The sequence below is a fragment of the Bidens hawaiensis genome, unplaced genomic scaffold (assembly GCF_021521415.1).
Source record: "Bidens hawaiensis isolate Kalapana, Puna unplaced genomic scaffold, B.hawaiensis_p1.1 tig00007413_1, whole genome shotgun sequence".
NCBI classification, from domain to species: Eukaryota; Viridiplantae; Streptophyta; class Magnoliopsida; order Asterales; family Asteraceae; genus Bidens; species Bidens hawaiensis.
This window is the reverse complement of record NW_027491517.1, coordinates 1,090,305-1,110,745: the sequence shown is the minus strand read 5'-3', so window position 1 is coordinate 1,110,745 and position 20,441 is coordinate 1,090,305. Positions and strand designations below refer to the sequence as shown.

At 34.1% G+C, this 20,441-nt stretch overlaps 1 protein-coding gene and 1 pseudogene across 1 annotated transcript; one reads left to right on the top strand and one right to left on the bottom strand.

Moving 5' to 3' along the window:
* The first annotated feature begins 6,869 nt into the window (after positions 1-6,869).
* Positions 6,870-16,237, top strand: LOC143635222 (phosphomevalonate kinase, peroxisomal-like; annotated as a pseudogene).
* A 773-nt stretch (positions 16,238-17,010) lies between these two features.
* LOC143635205 (26S proteasome non-ATPase regulatory subunit 13 homolog A-like) lies at positions 17,011-19,906 on the bottom strand. Its single transcript, XM_077103089.1, has 6 exons — positions 19,766-19,906; positions 18,365-18,811; positions 18,186-18,266; positions 17,661-17,857; positions 17,485-17,584; positions 17,011-17,362 (listed from the first exon to the last, which is right to left on the bottom strand). Exons 1-6 carry the CDS (start codon positions 19,904-19,906, stop codon positions 17,177-17,179), a joined length of 1,152 nt encoding a protein of 383 aa, XP_076959204.1. The 3' UTR covers positions 17,011-17,176.
* Positions 19,907-20,441: the final 535 nt, after the last annotated feature.

Sequence of the window (20,441 nt, the reverse complement as noted above, 5' to 3'; positions counted from 1 at the left end):
GGAGGGAACAAAGATGGCCCTATTTATTGACTTTGATAGTTGCTACACGTGAACCAAACCACATAAGGCAACCCATTGTGGGCTATAAGTTCAGCCGAATTTGGGTGACCAAGGGCAAGCACCCCTCTCACCCACCCCCTCCGACAAAATGTGGGGCTATAGGGGGTGGCGCAATCTATTTGTCGCCGGAGAGCTTGATGAAAATAATACTCCCTCCGTCCCATTATAAGTGTCCTACTTTGCAGCCTTGACCGTAAATATTTTTGTTCGTGTCATATAATACTTGATGAAAATTATATCAATGAAAAATACATTTAAAACCCAATCCATTCATATATTTTACATTAAGTATTATATAACACAAACAAAAATATTATCGGTCAAAGTTAAACAAGAAAGATTTAAAAAATCAAACTATGACACTTATAATGGGATGGATGGAGTAATAAATTAATAATAAAGTGAATGTTGAACGGTCACATTTTAAAAAATTAAATAAAAAACTTAATATAATTATTAAACCAATTCAACCATTTTCACCATTACACAACTCAAATATAAATATGATATGCTAAAAACAGTCAATTAAATATTAACTAAATTAAACAGGTAACAAAAATTAGACCTAAGACTCAACTACACAAAACACCGGCATGTGAACCGATCAATTGTACTAAATCTAAGTAAGTCCGGAATATCGAACCCACAGGACTCTATAAATTACGTTAATTAACCTAATTATACTCAATTACAAATTACAACTATTTATTAAATAAGATTAACGGGGGAGGTTTTTATTAAGCTAATATTAAACTAAGTAAATAAATAAACAAGTAAACTAGAAACAAGCAACCGAACACAAGATCGAAACCAATAAGAGAAGGAATCTACCTAGGTAAGAATCTCATGCATTAACAATCATCAAGCAATGAACAACTAACATGATATGAAAACTGATTTTTAAACATATTCATCTAACAAACCCTAGAGGACCCTCGATCTAATCAAGTAAAATCCTAAAGAATAACTATTAGATTATTAAGCAATAAGTTGGATTGATTTCCTCACAGTCATCATTTAGGGTTATTTAATAGTATCTAAAGCAAGCAATCTCACGAAACACTAAACCCTAGATGACTTGATAAACTAACCATGACATCATGAACAATGATCAACACAATAACCAAGCAAGAATATTGTCACGAAAAACCTAACCTAGTATGCAATTGACCAAGACACATGAACAGCTCCTCACCTCACAACTATTGGAATCAGCTGAACATTATAACCCTAATCAACTATCAACAAGCTTTTATGATCTAATAGGCCTATTCAACCACAATAATCAAAACACCAAGTAATGATTAAACATAAACCCTAAATCTAAAGAACAAAATCAAGAGATAAAAGATCTATGTGAAGCAATAGTTAACAATCAATCAAGATAACAAACACTCATATGTGTCATGAAAGCAATAGAAGTCTTTACTATTAATATAACGAAACCATAATCAAAAAAATCGTCCAAAGCAAGAATCAAGTCCATACATGTTCATCAAACCTAGGTAGACATGAAGTCTAGCCTAGAATCATTCTAAAAAATAATCCCAACCAAAGAAAACAAAAGAGAATCATGATAAATAACAAGAACGAAGAAAGTGGAGCGATAAAACCCTTAAAACTCATTCCTTGATTGATTGAATAAAAGCTTCTTGTTCTCTAATGTAATCAACCTAAAAAAAAACCTTCAATCTCTTGGCTTCTCTCTCTAAAAACGGCTGGAACAAGTGATGATTTCGGCCAAGGTTGCATCAACATGTTTATAAAGTGCATGCTGGGCCTTTTTTGCAAGGATTGCTGGAAACAGTGGCTGAAGGCGCCGCGCGACCAAGCTAGCTCTCCCTGGCCGCGCGGCGCGGCGTGCATGGACGGGGCCACGAATTTTTCTTTTTATTTTATTGCTCAATCATGCTAGAACTCCTCCTTAGCTTCCAAGCAACCATAAGAAACTTCTAGGCCTTCTTTTTCCTTGAATCACAAGCCACCATCTATACAAAAACAAATCAAAACACTAAGTGAACTAATCATGTAACCATTGATGAGCAAAAACGAACTTAAACCTCACATGAAATAATAGAAAGAATTAGGGTTTAACATGCAAGACACCAAAAGATTTAAAACATGATAAATATATAATAAACTTGACTCAAAACCTAAATTAATAAAAAATGAACAAAACACGAACTAAACCGAACTTAAAACCTTAAATATACATAACTTTACAAGAGATTCGAGATGTATATCAAAATACCAAACTAATTCAACCATTTTCACCAGTTCATACTTCTTTACATTTTCATTTCATACTATCTCAAAATGGATTCCCCGGATTCCCTGAACTCTTCCGAAATTTGGGATCAAGTAATTAAGAAGAGTCAGAGAATTTGTCAAAGGCAACAACGAGCGTTGGAGGAGACAGAAGAGGTCATAATCACAATGCGGGCCGTCGCCAATAAGATAGTGTCTGACTCTACTAGCTCTTCGTTGCCACGTAGGCAATCGTATATCCATCGGGATCGTAACGAAGCGAACGATCGTTTGATGAAGGACTACTTCAACGAAACACCTACAATTAACGACGCTACATTTAGAAGTCGTTTTCGGATGTCTAAGTGTTTATTTTTGCGCATCGTGGGAGATTTGGAGCGAGAGTATACGTATTTTCAACAAAAACCCTACGCAATAGGATATTTAGGATTCACCGCCATCCAAAAGTGTACTTCGGCGCTACGCATCCTCGCATGCGGTAACACGACCGACATCAACGACGAGTATTTAAAGATGGTTGAGAAAACGACGCGAGACTCATTAGAGAATTTTTGCATCGGTAAAATTTAAATTGTTTACATTAATTACTGTTTTTAATATAAAATTTTTTTAATAATTTATTTGTAAGGAATAATACATTTATACGTTGGTCGTTATTTGAGGATTCCAACTTCAAACAAATTCTTTTCTCGGCATGATCGGGAGTACAGATTGCATGCATTGGGAGTGGGGCAACTGTCAAACCGCATGGCGAGGTCAATAAACTCGTGGTGTCCATGGAGTACCAACGGTTAGTCTTCAAGCCATTTGTTCACACGACCTTTGGATTTGGTCGGCCAACTTCGACTCCGTCGGGTCAAACAACGACATAAACGTTCTCAACGTGTCCCCCGTGCTATAGTATTACATCAGCCGTAGCATACCGGTCTTACCGTTTTATGCCAACGATACCTTCAATCGTCACGGATACTATTTGGGAGATGGGATGTATCCAGAGTACTCGATCATCGTCAAAACGTTTCAAGACCCGGTCGAAGAAAACAGGGAATACTTTAAGAAGAAGCAAGAGTCCGCGCGAAAGGATATTGAGAGGTGTTTCGGTGTTCTAAAAAAAAGTTGGCATTATGTGAAAACCCCACGTCGTGTATGGACGATGGCAAAAATGAGCGATGCCATGTATACGTGTATCATATTGCATAATATGATTTTAGAAGACACTTGCAAAGCAATATGTGAACACTATATACCAGGAAGTGTTCCAGAATAGTTCCCTGAACCAACCGCAGAGCAACGAATGCAAAACATTCACGAGCTCACATCAAGTGAGATTCATAACCAACTTAAGGCGAACTTGGTTCAACACGTGTGGATAATCGTCCCGTTGAAGTAGAAGACGAAGACGCAGAGGAATACGAATAAGAGGAGGAGAACGAAGAAGAAGACGAGGACAAGGACGAAGATAACGAATAGATTAGTATTTTTATATGCATTTTTTATTGTATATTTTGGTGTGTTTTTTTTATTTTGATTATAATTTATTTATCTTTTATTTAGTTAATTTAATAAATTTTAATAACTTAAATGGTTTTTGTTTGTTTAGTTTAATTACAAAATAAAACAATAAAAAATGGTGACGTGGCACTGGAGGGGATACAACACCATTAGGGCATCCACAATAGGAATGAGATGTTTGAAACACAAACCATCTCTCTCTCTTCTACTTATCCACTACCCCACTCAAACCCTTCTTCTTTCTCCGCTTTTCTTACTTTTTCTTTACAAAACCGTATTGAATTTCCAACACCCTTCATCCTCTCTCTTTTCCACTTGGCCCCTCTCTCCTCCATGTAGACTCTCTCTCTCCTCCAAGTAGGACATAATATGGTTAAGCACTCTCCCATTGGAGATGCTCCTACACCCTAAAAACAAATTCCTACCCTTTGCTGATTGGGCGTCACGTTTCGCAATTCGCCCAATTTGTAGCCCCTTCACTACACATAGTCTAACAATACTAATCATACTCTTAGAATATGGGTAACCTAACATAAACTAATATGACATGACATTTTAAAGATTGATTAAACCACTCCTCATCATTTGTGTTAGATTTGTTAAAAATGTTCATGGATTATGTTTATCACGGGTTAAAAGGAAAATAACGATATATTATTTTAACATTTAATAGGAGTGTGATGAAGTTAAATGGATTAAACAATTTTCTTTGGGCGAGATAGAGTGAAAGAAAGAAAAATGAGTGATGTGGTGCTTATGTGGAGCTAAGAGTATACCTTATAGCCTTGATATTTGAATTGTTTAATAAACACATTTAATCATTATGTAGAAAATCCTTCCCGTGATTAAAAATAATATCCAACGTACCATGTGATTAAATGTTTGAAACAAGTCATACTTCTAAAAAAATTCGAGGGGTCAGGCTAAACGTACCCCCCTGGTTGCTTGTCATACCCCCTTCCCTTTGAAAAAACCAACTTTCATATTACCCCTTGAAATCATATAATTAACAAATTAGCACAAAATTATGGATTTTAGATTATTTTTTTTACAAGTTGTGTTTTCTTTTTTTATGATTTCGGGTTTCGGTTTTAGGGTTTATGGTTCGGGTTTAGGGTTTAGGGTTTGGGTTTAGGGTTTAGGTTTTCGGGTTTAGAGTTTAGGTTTTTGGGTTTAGGGTTTCGGGTTTCAGGTATCGGTTTTAGGGTTTGGGTTTAGGGTTTAGGTTTTCGGGTTTAGGGTTTAGGGTTCCAGACTTATTTTGTAAAAGATAAAGAGGTAAAATAAGGATATTATAAATATATATAATATTAAAATTCAAAAAAATATATTATAAATATTTACAATATTAATACTAAAAAAATAAATTAATAGTAATACTTGATATTTTTTAATTTGATATATGTAGTGGAGATTATCAAGTTAAAAAAATTTTGTAGGGACTAATATGTATATAAATAATGTTAAGAGCTAATAGTAATTAATGTAATAAGTCTAGGGGGTGTGTATATTTAGTGAAAATGGTATAACTGGGGGGTACGTTTAGCAGCACCCAAATTCGAGGTACGCCTAATTAAAATTGTTTTCAAAATGAGTCAACTATTATTTACCTTAGTCAAATGTATTACTTTCCTACCTTAAGATTTTTAAAACTTATCATTTCGGTCAAACTTAGTAACTGTTTTGGACAAAAATATGCTAAGGATAATGTATCCAAATATGTAAATGTGAGGTATAGTGCTATGATATTAACAACGATTGTATGAACGAAATAATGAAGAACACCGAGATTTGTTGCGAGAAAAAACCCCTTGATCTTGTTCAGATCAAAGGAAAAAAACCCCGGGTGATGACAAATCTTCTATCACCACTTTATTAATGAAAAAATAGGTTTACAAGGGTGGAGTTTATGATTATGTGTGCAGTAAGTGAATCAATGTGCCCTAATTTGATCATAAACTCGTTATTTAAAGAAAATAATAACTAACAACTAGTCCTATTTTCATGGCACTACTCCCACTAGCTTAGTCTTCACTCTTGACCACGTGTTGGAGGTGACTTGTAGCGAAATATTAGGTAGACCACGTCTTAGAGCCGTTGCACTTGATAAATATCTACCTTTATATAAGAAACAACCGTTAACAACACCAATTACTGAGGATCCTTGATCCTGGCATAGCTCTGGAACTCTTCAGAAGGATAATTGATCAAGACACGTCTTCAAGAATAACATATCCTCAGCACTCAGTTATTTGTGACTCAACAAGAAGTCCTATAAATCCGTCATTATCCCCACTAAACGTGTTACAGCCATTTGACCACGTGTTTGACAAGTCCACTAGCGAGATATCCGGTGGAATAAGTCTTGGAGCCGTTATATATATCAAATATAAGACTATACATGAGAAACAATCGTTAGTAAATAAAATATACTGAGAATCCTTGATCCTGACAGGATCTGACTAAGGATTACTGATCCAAGAACATATTTCAGGATAACGTATCCATAGTGTCAAATTTCCGTGCCCTAACAGTAACAACATTGGTTATGCTAGGTTAAGTTAGTGTAAAATGACCAAAATACCATCATTAACATAATGATCCTTGTGATTTGACTAAAATGCCCTTGATATTAAAAATTAGAAATAAATTCTTGAATAAAACTAATGGGTCTCACCTCTTGAATAGATTAATAAATAAATGACATAATAAATCCTAAAATAAAACCAGAGTGTGCAAGTTGCGACTACCTTTTGGTTGGAACTTCTCCAAGTGATTGCTCCACCATTAACAATGAACACATATTTCGATTGTGATCATGAATTGTCATGGTCAATTTGAAAGCTTGCATCTGTATAGCATCTCACATGTAGTAAGATCTTCCACTCCATCATACACCAAGAGCATGTCCTTAGCCCTCCAGAAATATTTAGGATGTTCTTGATAACAATCCAATGATTTGTCAAGGATTATGTTGATAACGGCTTGTCATGCTGAGAGTATATGTTTCGTCTACTCTAGTGCACAGCATGGCGTATGTGATGGATCCAATTGCCGAAGCATATGGAATAATCGTCACATTTGTAATCTCCTCATTCATACTAGGATATGATATGAGGAAGAAGCCCTCTTAGCATCTTGCATTGAGAAGCGTTCGATAACCTAATCAATGTATGCACTTTAACTTAAGCAGAGGCCTTTCCTAGGAGTGTGTTGACACTTAATGACCCTGGGTATAAAAGATGGCCCCTAATATATAAAGATAAGTGTGATAACATCAAAACAAAACAATACTATTGTAGCAAAATGATTTGTTTCAAATAGCTTACACGAATTGCGAAGTTCTTCTAGTATTCAATTTTGTAGTACTCAACCCTTCATACTTAGACTTTTTAATATTTCTTTCTCGATAGCTATCAATGTCAATCCATTAAGTTTTTCTTCATATTTATACTCTTTTAGTTATATCTATTTTAAATAATAGTATGGACAATGGATATTTGACCTTAGCGAATGAGCCATTTGGATATTTCCTTATAGATCTTGATATTTCAAGAATATATACGGCTTCTCCTAAATCTTTCATTGCAATATACTTTTTCAACGAAGATTTCATATCTTTGAAGGTTGGAATGTGGTTTCCAATAAGTAATATGTCATCAACTCATCAAGTGCTCCTTCTACTAGTCTTCATATAAATACAAGGCTCATTTTCCTATTTAATAAATCCATATTCGTTGATTATCTTATCAAAACAGAGATTCCAACTCCTCAACGCTTGTTTTAGTCCTTCAATGAATTTATAAAGCTTGAACCGATAGGGAGACCAAGATATATAAGCGAAGTGTACGTACTTTTATGTAAGTTTACCTTTAGGGCCGAAACTACACTAAAACATCTTAAACGACATTAAGATTATGATCAATGTATCTGACTATGTTTATCATAAACAGAAATAAGAAGCCAACACGTACTCCTGTCCTCAACTACTTGTTTTCTTTTCCAGGTATCAATCCGTCATCAGTTTTTTATAACATTTGAAGCTAGAGATCCTTTACACACCTTCACTGCCCATTTTAAACTTTTATGGATATTAGTGAATCATACTATGCTGGGGCACCATTGTGGTTCAAGTATTATATTCACTGATTGGTTGATTTGATATAGATCTCCACTGTAACAGCTCTGGTTGACAACATACATTTTAGAAGCAAATGGCAGTGTAAGTATTGTCACCTTTAACAATGCACTATATATGTTATCTTCATTTTCTACATATTACTTCTTATTATATATTAGTTTTGAAACAAGAAATGATACTTTTGGCTAGGGCTGTAACAAATCGAACTGCAAATGGTTCACAAATACCCAACTGTACAATATTATTGTTCGTGTTCATTCATTAAGGAAATGAACTTGTTCGTGAACAGTTCATGAACCCAAATGAACTAAAATAATGTTTTATTTTGGCAGTGCAATGGTTAATTTGGTCAGGCTACCATATTTGTGTTGTTTTTTTTTTTTTTTGACATTCTTGTTCATATTTTAATTTTACTTATAAATTAGTCACATAATACTCATATATATTTTTGTTTTATGGTTAATATTTTTGCCTAAATCTATATGATAAGATTAGAAAAGTCATTAAAAAATATTTTAAGCCTTTAATGAACAAACATAAACGAACACACTATCTAACGTCCATAAACACAATTAATCAACATGGCCCTTGTTCGTGTTCGTTCATTTAGTTAATCGAACGAATTTCTTGTTCGTTTTTGTTCATTTATTACACGAACGTTCTCGCTGAATAGTTCAAAATGGTTCGTCGAACGTTCGGTTCATATCCCTACTTGTTATTATATCAGTTTTGAATCAAAAAAATGTTAGTTTTGGCATATGTGACTTCTGAAAACAGAACTAGCTAGAAAATATAGTTAGTTTATGCTTCTTTTTTATAACAATCTATAAGTTTGTTTTCTGATTATTCTTTGTTAGGATTGCATCTGCTCCTGGAAAAGTTCTGATTACGGGAGGTTACTTAATTTTAGAGAGATACAAATGCTCGATTTTATGTGATTATTAAACCACTTTATGATGAGCTTAGGCCAGACAGTTGGGCTTGGGTGTGTATTTTTCTCTTATTAGTTCAACTGTCACTTACATTAGTTGTATGATTCCAATTACTATGATGAAAATATATTGTTTCATAATGTGTCGTTTTTCAGTTATGGACGGATGTGAAGTTAACTTCTCCTCAAACAGGCCGAGAAACCATGTACAAAATGTCATTAAAGCACTTTAGTCTTCAGTGCACATCAAGGCAAGTATTGTAACATAGACCAAATGTTTCTAGTCAACCCTCTTGTACCAAAAGTTGCCCATTTTGCCCGCTAATAACATATGGTTTTGTTTCTCAGTATAACATTTTGTGGAATATGCAACACCTGATAACAAGAAGAAGGATTTACTGCAGAAACTTCTTTTGTAAGGGAAGTTTTAGAAATTTTGTTGTATTATTTTCCTTTCAAGAATATGTGTTGGTTTCCCTTTTATAATTATGTTGTTTTACTATTCATAATTGTGTGAATACCATTATAATGTTAAAATAACCCATGTTCCTTATAATTGTATAGCCGCATGGTTATGCAGTAAAATAACAGAATTATAAGTGGTAAAATAACACAGTTTCACCAATGGAAAACAACACAGTTTTACGAAAAACAACACAATACTTGAAGAAAGAAAATATGTATACCAATTAAAATTTTTAAATGGTGTAATTTAAAAACAATAGTGTCGTGTGAAAAAGTTATTTACGTTTAAATAATGATCGAATTAGCATTTAATGAAGAAAAATGTCAACACGTACAAGGGAAAATCTCTCTTTTACCCTTCCAACAACCTTATATAAGTTTCACTTAATTACAAAAGTGTCATCATTTATATTTTATAATCTTAGCCAATACATTAATCTAAGGGTCCATATTATTTCCTTCTTTTGTAGCTTAATATTATTTTGTATACACACATATATCCACGTGTATGTAATTGCAGAACGCAATGAGAGCTATGCCACCAGTAGAAGTGGTTGCTGATGTGTTAAAGGGAAATCACTACAAGAAAATACACATGTAGAGACCAAGTGCTTTTAGCCTGTAGGGACAACATGTTGTCTCTATAGGCCTCAAAAGGCTATAGGGACGACATGTTGTTCCCAAAAGTTTTGTCACTAGAGGCTGGTACCGACAGGTCCTTAGGTCGTCTCTATAAGTGTCGTCTCCATAGATAAACTTTTAGTGACGACATGTCCTCCCAATAAGCATATAATAAAAAAATATATTTTCAGTCTATAAGAACAACATGTCGTCCCAATAGATTTGAAATAAATAAAAAAATAAAAATTCTGGAAATTTTGTAGGAACGATATGTAGTCCCTATAAGTTTTATGTGAAAAAAATATTTTAACCTATAGAGACAACATTATAGAGACAACATGTTGTCTCTATAGGTCTTATAAAAATTATAAAAAAATCCAGTTTTTAAACCAGAAAATCCCAATAAATCAAACAAATTTAAACCTGCTAAAACACTACAAACCCAAATATAATAAATCACTTCAACCAAATAAGATGTTATAATGGAAATAATATAATTTTCAGGTCAATAAAACTATATTAGATACACAATCAATATACAATATCATTTGTGATTTATCTACAATGAGAAATAGAAATTATGAAAACTCGCAAGTATATATATAATGATATAGATTTCTCACCCTTGAATAAGCCATTAGGCGTCTTGTATAATGCAACAAGAGTGGTGAAAGTTCAACTTCCATCTTCTGTCATTTCGTGCGCAATAACTTCCGCTTGCAGAAAATGAGTCTCTTGTTGGCACAAGTGGGAATAGCATTTGAGTTCAGCATACATCTGTTCAAAACAAACAAAATACTATAATTCAACCAATATTGGGCAAACTAACCTCTATCTAGAAAGCTTCTTTGCAAAACTATAATGAGAGCACTGCAAAACTAGCCTCTGCCTAAAATGCTTCTTTGGTTTAACCCGTGTGTTGCTGCGCGCTACGACAGGCGTGTAAGTTTCTATATAAACATGGATTGATGCTTTCTTATAGTAAATGTTGATGTCATTGTCCTTTTTTGTCACACCCGTAATCCGTTAGATGTGTGTGCTCATTTTATAACCTCTAGTTAATTACTTCAAAGTGTAAAGGAAACAAATTGAAACCTGTACGCACCTTGGTATTCTACTTAATGCTTCTTGGTAGTCTACTACCTACACACAATAAAATTATAATATCAAACATTGATATTCTACTACCTATTTTTACCTCCCATGTTATGCTGCATGTAGTGGCAGTTTTGAGTTTTTGTTAGGAAATTGTCTTATTAGCCTGCAATTCATCAAATTACAGTCAAATTTAATTAGAACTTTCTGTTAGCGGAAGCCGGTATCATAATCGTTGTCATCGTAATTGTGTGTTTAAATTGTATGTTCATATAACAGTTAATGCACAAAATGATAGACCAAAAATGGATATTATTGACTAATATAATATGTTGGTTACATAATCGTTTGCAATGGTTTCATATATATACTAAACGAAATGGTGTGTTGATGATGGTTACACCGTTTGACGGTCTTTAATAACCGGTTATAACGGTAAGCACCCAGCCATCCACCGTGTCTATCTAACCTAAGGTTAAGAACAACCATAATATCCTAAGTGTTACAAATACAAATAATACCGATATAATATAATAATAAAGTTTAGCTTGTAATATTTAATACCTTCATCAAGTACCTCCTCATTAGTAAGAGTGATCAATCTAATTTTGTCCAAAAGCTTACATGATTAGTGAAAAACTACAACTCGGCATAAGTTTGCAGATTTAATGGCTATAACAAATTGTAACATAATAAAAAAAAACTAAATAACACATAAACAACACTAAATCACTTACTCTTAACAAAATCAGGCAAACCCACATAAATTCGTGAACCTTCACTCAGCATACACCCCACTTAACACCACAGTTTAATAACCTCTGCACACTACAAAACCCAAAAAAAAAAACCATAAAGTAATCAAATTCAAACTAAACAAATTATTAAGGTAAATCTGTCCAGAATGACAATACCAAACTCGCACCATCTCGTCTTGACTCACGGTATACAAGTTAGCTGACCCGGTGGGTAGTGTGATACCACGAGCAACCTACAAATTAGTTAGTTAAAAACAGATTCAAGGTTTTAACAAAATGCAAAATCAACAATAACTGAATTAAAAAACAGAAGATAACAGTTAGCTAGTCGTTTATTACCTCAGATAATAACTCAAATCAAGATAGCAACCAACGAAATGTGACACATCAGCCATACTCAAGAAAACACGATGAATAAGGCAAGCTTAGGCTTACCTACGGGTCGCCTCAAGAAACAGAACCCGACAACACCTTTAGTCTTAAACCAACTGGAAAGTTAAACAATCCAACAAAAAGTTAAACAATCCAACAAAAAGATAATTGTACTTTGAATTAAATTAGATAAGATTTTGTTTATGTTCTCGACCGTTAGGTTTTTTCGAACAAAATTGGGTAGTTCATGAACACTTTATCAAACAAAATTTTGTGTTCGTGTTTATTCGTTAAATAACTGTTTATGTCCATTCATTATTTTTATAAACACGTTACACAAGCTACCTCCTCGTTCACTTTATCCAACACGGTTTCTTTCACGTCTTGTTCAGTTATGATTACTATCACGGTCACATCTTGATCATCTGCTTCCGTACATTCTTCTTCTACCACAATTTCCCTCATCATCTATATTCCAAATCATAGTAAATGATTCTAAGGTTGCCTTCAATTAATTCGACTGTGGCACTATTTCGCAACTTATCCACTAACAGGAGCCTACTTGAAACCATTCATCTAAAAAGTTCGGTTTTGATTCGATGACGGGTGCATATTTTCGTAAAACCTCGGCCATATTCGTCTCCACATCCTAGATTCTATTTCTCTAACAACAAACATGCTTATTTGCTCGTTAGGTTGCTGACCGTCTTTAGCCATATGCCCTTTTCATCAACAAATATTGCACCTATACGGAAGTCGCTTCGTTTAGTATCTTGATTATTTTTCTCTGATCTATCTGTCAACTTTCACGCCACTTTTGCCAACTTTCAAAAGTTGAAGGACCAAAGGTGTTCCCAAAATAATTAGAAACCAACACCCAAATACGTACGACAAGATTCTTTAGAGTTGTCATCTCAGCCTATGTTTCGTTATTTATTATCGGGGCGGTCATGTTTCTTGTTATCCTAGTACGTACCCCTGTCTTTCTCACCATTACAGTTCTGATTGTAATGGAACCGATCATTCTTCTTATACTTGACATACAAGGTTTCGATCTCGGTTTTAATCGACACCCGGCTAACTGTTTTAATGTAACATCCTGAAACTTTCACGCTACTTTTGCCAACTTTCAAAAGTTGAAGGACCAAAGGTATTCCCAAAATAATTAGAAAGCAACACCCAAATACGTACGACAAGAACCGGTACGAAAAAACGAGAAAATAATTTTCAGTTGGCTGTCGTGCATCGCAACTGATAAAACACAAGACCATCGTGATACGCAGTGGGTATGAATATATCTGAAAAATGGGCGGTGTAGCGCTACGCGATGAACCTACCGAAATGGGCAGTGTCACGCTTCTTGTCTCATGGGGATATTTCAAACTATGTAATACTAGGTTGGGTCTCCTACCCTTGGATAGCTGTAACAAAGTTGCGATACTCTAGCCTTAAAAGTGGATGAGTATCAGCTTCACACGAGCATCACTAACTTAAGACTATGGATCGAGTTATCCAATCTCGCGCCACAGATTCTTGACTTTGTGAAAGTATTGTGAAATCAGGAGATCTCATTGGGAAACCGTCATCAACTCACCTTCTACTAGTTCTAGTTGAGCATCATTCTTCTTCGTGAATAAGGTTTCTAGACTAGTGTATCCCATACTTACTTTGGATATTCGAGTTCTTGAGTTTGGTCAATGGTTTTAGATTACTCGTGTGATTCAATCGAACATACACAAACACATAGTCATGAAAGACGAACACTTAACACATTCATATTGCTGGTTTAATTCAATTGAACATCTTTAGTTATGTCTAATGTTATGTGAATTTTTTATAAAGTTGTTGATATTTACCAATCAACTAATAACAAAAAACGATTTATTATAAAACCCTTTAGAGACGATTACCGTCTTTATAGTTTATATGATAAATATTTTTTCTATTAAGTTTGAAAATATTAATTTGGTGGATTGGTGGGAAATTTTAGCGCCTAAATTTCACTAGTCAAACTTTTTAGAAACGACATGTTGTCTCAATAAGTTTCAGTATATATATTTTTTTAATAAAATCTCAAAAGATTAATTTGGCCTATAGAAACAACATGTTGTCTCTACAGAGTAGATTATTTTTTAATATTGTTTTTTTGAAATGGTGGGAAATTCTACCGCTTAATAAATATAAATTTTTTTCACTTAAACTTTATAGGCACAACTTGTTGTCTCTACAAGTTATAATATTTTGATATTTTTTTATTTTCGTTTATTTTGATCATTATTAAAAGAAAATCATAAAATATATATGAATATAAAATGTTGTAGAGACAACATATTGTCTCCACAAGTTATAGCATTTTTTTAATATTTTGTTTTCATCAAACTTGAATTAAGAAAAATAAAAAAGAAATTATTTTTACCCTATGGAGACCACATGTCCTTTCTATAGAGTTACAAAACTTCAATCAATCAATCATGCCCATTAAAATCCCACCGACAGCAAAGCTATAAGTAGGGTCTGGGGAGGGTGGGATGTAGGCACACCGTACCTCTATCCAAAGGAATATCCTATAGAGACAACATGTTGTTCCAATAGTATAAACTATAGAAACAATTTGTGTAGTCCCTATAAGTTTTGTCCCTATATTTTTCTTGTAGTGAAAGTAGGACCATAAGAGGATCAAGTTTTCCTTGAATCTGGTAAATGGATGAATAATAATGGGATCTCCTACTTATGTTATTTTATGTTTACATATCAACACCATTTAACACGTGGTCTGGTGGCCCTTATCCTAACTCTTACATATTATTTTGGACGATTACAGGGAGGAAATGGCTAGAAATAAGTTTATTTTGGACGGATATGACAAAAACAGGGATGAAAATGACAATTTACTCTATTTAATTATAAGGATATTTTTGTCATTTTATACCAACATTACAGACAAAAACTAACGGAGTTAGTGATTTAGACTGAAATGTTAAGAAAATGAAACCACGATGACGAAAACGACCAAAAAAAAAAGTTGGGCAGAAATGGTAAAAAAAGAAACCACAGGAACGGAAATTGCAGTTCTCTCAAATCTTGTCATACTAAATAAACGTACCAAAATGAACTAAATAACTAATACTACCTTTCAAACTTCTTATGTAGCTCTTCAACTTTCACATATGAACTAATTAGGATTAACTTCCAATATGGTACGAAAGGCTTCTTACAACCGTTAATTTGTAATCAATCGTTTTTCAAATTATAGTTACTAGGTGAGCCGGGTGCGGGGAGATCATCTACTCCCAAAGACTGGCAGAAATCTGACCCCGAAAATTCGTTGGATACATGGAAATGGCTATCAGAGGCAAATACAACACTTGAAGCACAGTTTAATATATTGAGTAAATTAGCAGAAGATCATTGGGAAATATATAGAAGTGCCATTTACAGTTGCAGCATGTATAAATCAGATAACGTAGTTTATAAATTTTTATAGAACACTTTTTTTTAGTTATTTTGTATCGTGTTTGATCTCAAAACCCCGTGTTGTGACAGTGGGTAGAGCAACTGAGCAAGCCAGTGAAGCAGTGGGCCAAGAAATAGTGAAAGCGTTATTTGGAGCTCGGGTTGACATGTTTAACATTAGGTCTCACAAGTCACATGAAGCTGATGGGAATGGCTGCAGGGATCCCTGTAACTGTCACATCTTTCTTGCATTATACAACTTGAATTAACGAGTAATTTACGGGTTTTGCAGACAGAACCTGACTCGCAAACCAAGCTTCTAGATGCTACCATGAACATGCATGGAGTCCTGTTGGAAGGTGTTCCTGGAGCAGGAGGATTCGATGCTGCCTTTGCAGTTACTTTAGGAGATTCTGGTAATTATTTGGCTAAAGCGTGGAGTTCACACAATGTCTTGGCCTTGCTGGTAAGGGAAGATTCGCGTGGTGTTTTTGTATAGAGAATTCTGATCCAAGAACCAATCAAATCACTTCGGGTATATCATCAGTTAAGATCGAGTGACGTGCCATTTGTTATTCAATTCATGATCAATATATTATTGTTATTATATTCAGGACCAAGAGAATAAGTTATTTTGTTGTATTTTTCACAAATTAACTGGCTGTAGCACATAAATAAACAGTTAATTAGTAACTTTCAAAGATTGATGAAAGCAATTTGATGCAAGTGTGACAACCCTTTAATGTTGAATTATAGGCTCGATTTTGTGATCATCTTTCATCTAAAAAAGTCTACTTTTCAAGTAGATCTGTCTCATAACAACCGCTGATAACTCATCATTTCAAAACAATGTTCATTTCTACGTGAAGCGCAATCCATTCATGCCCTTACGGTCATACTCTTCTAAGAACAAAGATCCAATGTAAGGTTGTACTGAAACGCCTCGACTCTAGGGCTTGTTGTCATGAGTGCTTCTAGTTGAAACCTTTCATCCACAACAGAGACTAGAATTACTGGTTTGTGATCATGAATGTCTCTAGATGAAACCCACCATCCGCTACAAAGACCAGAATTACTTCACCTTCGTTGTTGTATCAACTGATTCTCCACCGGCTGATACAGGCTTCGGTTGAGTCAAAACATTAGGATTTCCTATTTGGGTTTAGCAGCTCAAAATGCAGTTGCAAATTGAATTCGTACCTGCGAGAATAAGCTGATTTGTCTATATGGAGGGATCTAAATGCAATTTCACCATTTTTATATGCTATAAGTAAAATTTATTTCAATAACCAGATTAGAAACTTGTTAATGAACAAAGAAATTTAACTGTAACTGCAGATTGTTGGATGCATCAAGATTCTATCAAAGCGCAGATAAAACGGGAAAGGTACATATGTTGCTCAACAGTCTAAAGATGAAAACAAATAGGTATCTTACATCTACTTCACCAGATAACTTAGAAGACAAGCTATCCAAGAAAGTATTACAAACAAAAACAACTTAAGATGCAACTAAATCCGGAGTTTCTGCTTCAACTGATACCAAAGCCGTGTGTACTTTCCCGACCCAGTTGTCCAACCGATCACGCAAAGACTTTATTTGATTTATTCCCAAAACTCTTGGTTGCACCCATGACACATAAACTGTCCCTTCAACTTGATCAACGATCCCCTCAATAAGATGCACCTACAATATCAATAATAGTAAAATTATTAAAAAATTATATAGCTTATATCAACTCCTTAATTAATGGCAATTTTAATGTTGGGAAAATATAATATTATTACATTACGAAAAAGCAGACTTACAGATAAACTCTTCATGAGAAGATATTCAACATCTTCAACTGTAAGTTTTGTGCGATCTGCAATGACGCTCAATGGAATGGTTCTGTCTTCAGATGGTCGACTGAAAGAAAAAAATGTATTTAAAAACAGTTTCTGGAGTCAAAAAAATTAAATAACTTTGCAAAGAGATTAAAAACCTGAAGATAATTTCCATCAGACAGAGAATGTTGATCTTTTCTAAAAGCTTCTTCTCATTTGCCACCAAAGCTGGTTGTGCGTTAAGAGAAGCTGCATGAACACGGCATAATTCTTGATAACGAACAAGATCTCCATTGTTGAATGCTTCTAGAAGATAGTAGAGCCATTCAACCTGTGTCCCTAGAAGACTTTTAACCTGCACATGTTCAAAGTGATGAGTATATAATTATCAACTTTTTTGAGCCAGTAGTTATGCTTAACTTCTGTGATTATATTATAGGTGTTTTACACACACATAAGTATGCTGGTATGTGAGTGTGTGTTTAAACAAAGATATATTTTCTCATAGAGGGTTAGAAGCTAAAATGGGGATAGTGTAAAGTATTTGGATAATAAAGATACAAACTTAAATGTGGGCTAGTATATGAGAATGATTAATGTAATAAACATGGCTAAAATAGAAAACATGTGGCACACGGAATATAATTAAAATGTCATGTCGAAAGGTAATGAGATATACTCACTATTGGATGTGCAAGTAACTCTCCAAAGTTGTAAATGTTGTCTCCGAGTAAAGCAGATAAAGATAGATCAAATGCAAGATCCTAAAAACACAAAGCATAAACCAGTAAGATACAAAAACTAAATATCAGCCAAACTCTAAAAGGACCTTACAATTAGAACTTATAATATTTGAACTTACCAATTTAAATGAATCTGAGAGAGATTCAACCGAGGTGTATGCTAAATAAAGTAGAGAACTCTTGTAGAATTCAGCAAACTCTTGGCGAGCTTTATGTAACTGAGATGTCACCCAATAATAATTAGCATATACGGACGGATCGAAGTCAGTCATGCTATCAAGTGTGCTCTTTCCGTCATCCAGAAGATTCTTGTACTCCTTTTGATCTCCTTTTTCAAGATTAAAAATGGCTATTTGCATCTTAATATAAACGATTGGTTCCTCTATGCGCGTCTCTTTTGTAGCTCGGAGTTTTTCAATTACTCCTTCAAGATAGCTGATGGCGGCTTCTTTCTCTGAATACTGGCGAGAGACTATAACAGCAAAATGCGCAAGCTTGAGAAGATTAATCTTAGTCTCAAAGTCAGTTATGAAATTCTGGTATAATTGTATGAGAGCATCACCCGCCTGAAATACAAATAAGGTTAGGATTTAATGTGCGTAAATGTAAAAACTTTTAATAAAGAACTTATTTGTATGTTTGAACAGCTACAAATAGTTTACATGTAACCCTGTAAGTGCAAGACTGAGTGAGCGACATGACTATATAAGAAGTGTGAAATCCATATGCTACTATCCTTTAACATGGTAATTTGGTTTTTAAAATATGAAGATGATGAAAAGGTTTAAACAAATAAAATTAGTCTCTACACAGAACAGTGAGAAAAAAATAATTCAGAGTCTTCAACGAACTTTAGTTACTTTCATTTGTTGGATGTTACCTTCATGGTTACGAACGAACATCTTGTGCAACCAAACCGAAATTATACAGAGATATATTATTAAAGAAGACAAAACACGCTTATTTAAAGGGGATATCTTTTCTCATGTGGACTTGGTTACGAATACAAGGGATTCAAGAAGGCCGCTATTTTCTTATCATAAAATTAAAATATAGAAATTCAAAAATCAAACTTTAGAAGCCTAAAAATCTAATGTAGAGCTTACAAAGACAAAGGCTAAGCAACACAATAATAATAATAAAAATCTAAAGCAGAACTTACAAAATTCATGAATAAGGATACACACATAGAAGTAACAGTAATATAAAGTCATACTTTAAGCAAGTTCAATATATCATCATCAACACATAAACAACAAGATACTTTCTTCCATTTATCGCGCTATAAGCTTGCATTTAGAAATCAAGCATCTATATATCACGGCACCGCATAACAAATTTGATATGAACATTCTTCTATTAGTAGCACATATCCTAAGTATGATCAATTATCAACTACTCACTACATGATGTCATAACCAAAAGCTATAAGTTAATACAAACCAATTAAACCTAAATTTCATAATTAAAACCATAAACAGTCAATTAACAATCAACCGAACATAAATATATAATTAGACCTGGAAAACCGCGAGTGCGACGAATTGTTCGAGTTTGAGAGTGAGTTGGTGCCATAGCTTCCTCTGGTACAGATCTGAAAGCGTAGTGTACCAATCGGATAGAGTACTGCGTAGCGAATCCAGGTATTGAAGAGCTGACATCGTTGATATAGACAATATATATTGTAAATTATACGGTTGACAGAATGACTCTAACATTACTGATCGATTTCCGGTTGATTTGATAGTATATAATCCATGTATATATGAGTGTATGGTTTATTGGCATATATGCCGGTATAGGGCATGTTAGAACTGTGAATAAGCTAAGCAGCTAATTTCATGGTATATGTTTGAATTGGGGTGGTGTATTGCCATTTAAAAGTGTTATATGATTGATGGGTTACTGTGATAGTCAGAAGAGTCGTGTATACTTCATTCATGAGAGAGAGGGCCATTCCTATATGTATGTAGACATACTTTTTATGTGACATATCATATAGATAATGTATTACCTTGTTAAGTATGATCTTAACTTGAAATTGTACACAAATACTAAAGTGGCATGTTAAAGTTTAAACTCTTCAATAGACTCTACACTTGTAAACATTTGAGTCACTCCAAGGGTGGAAGGGGTCGTTTACTCGGCTAGGCTGAGTAGGCCGGATAGTCCGATAAACCGTCCCCTCTTCTGAGC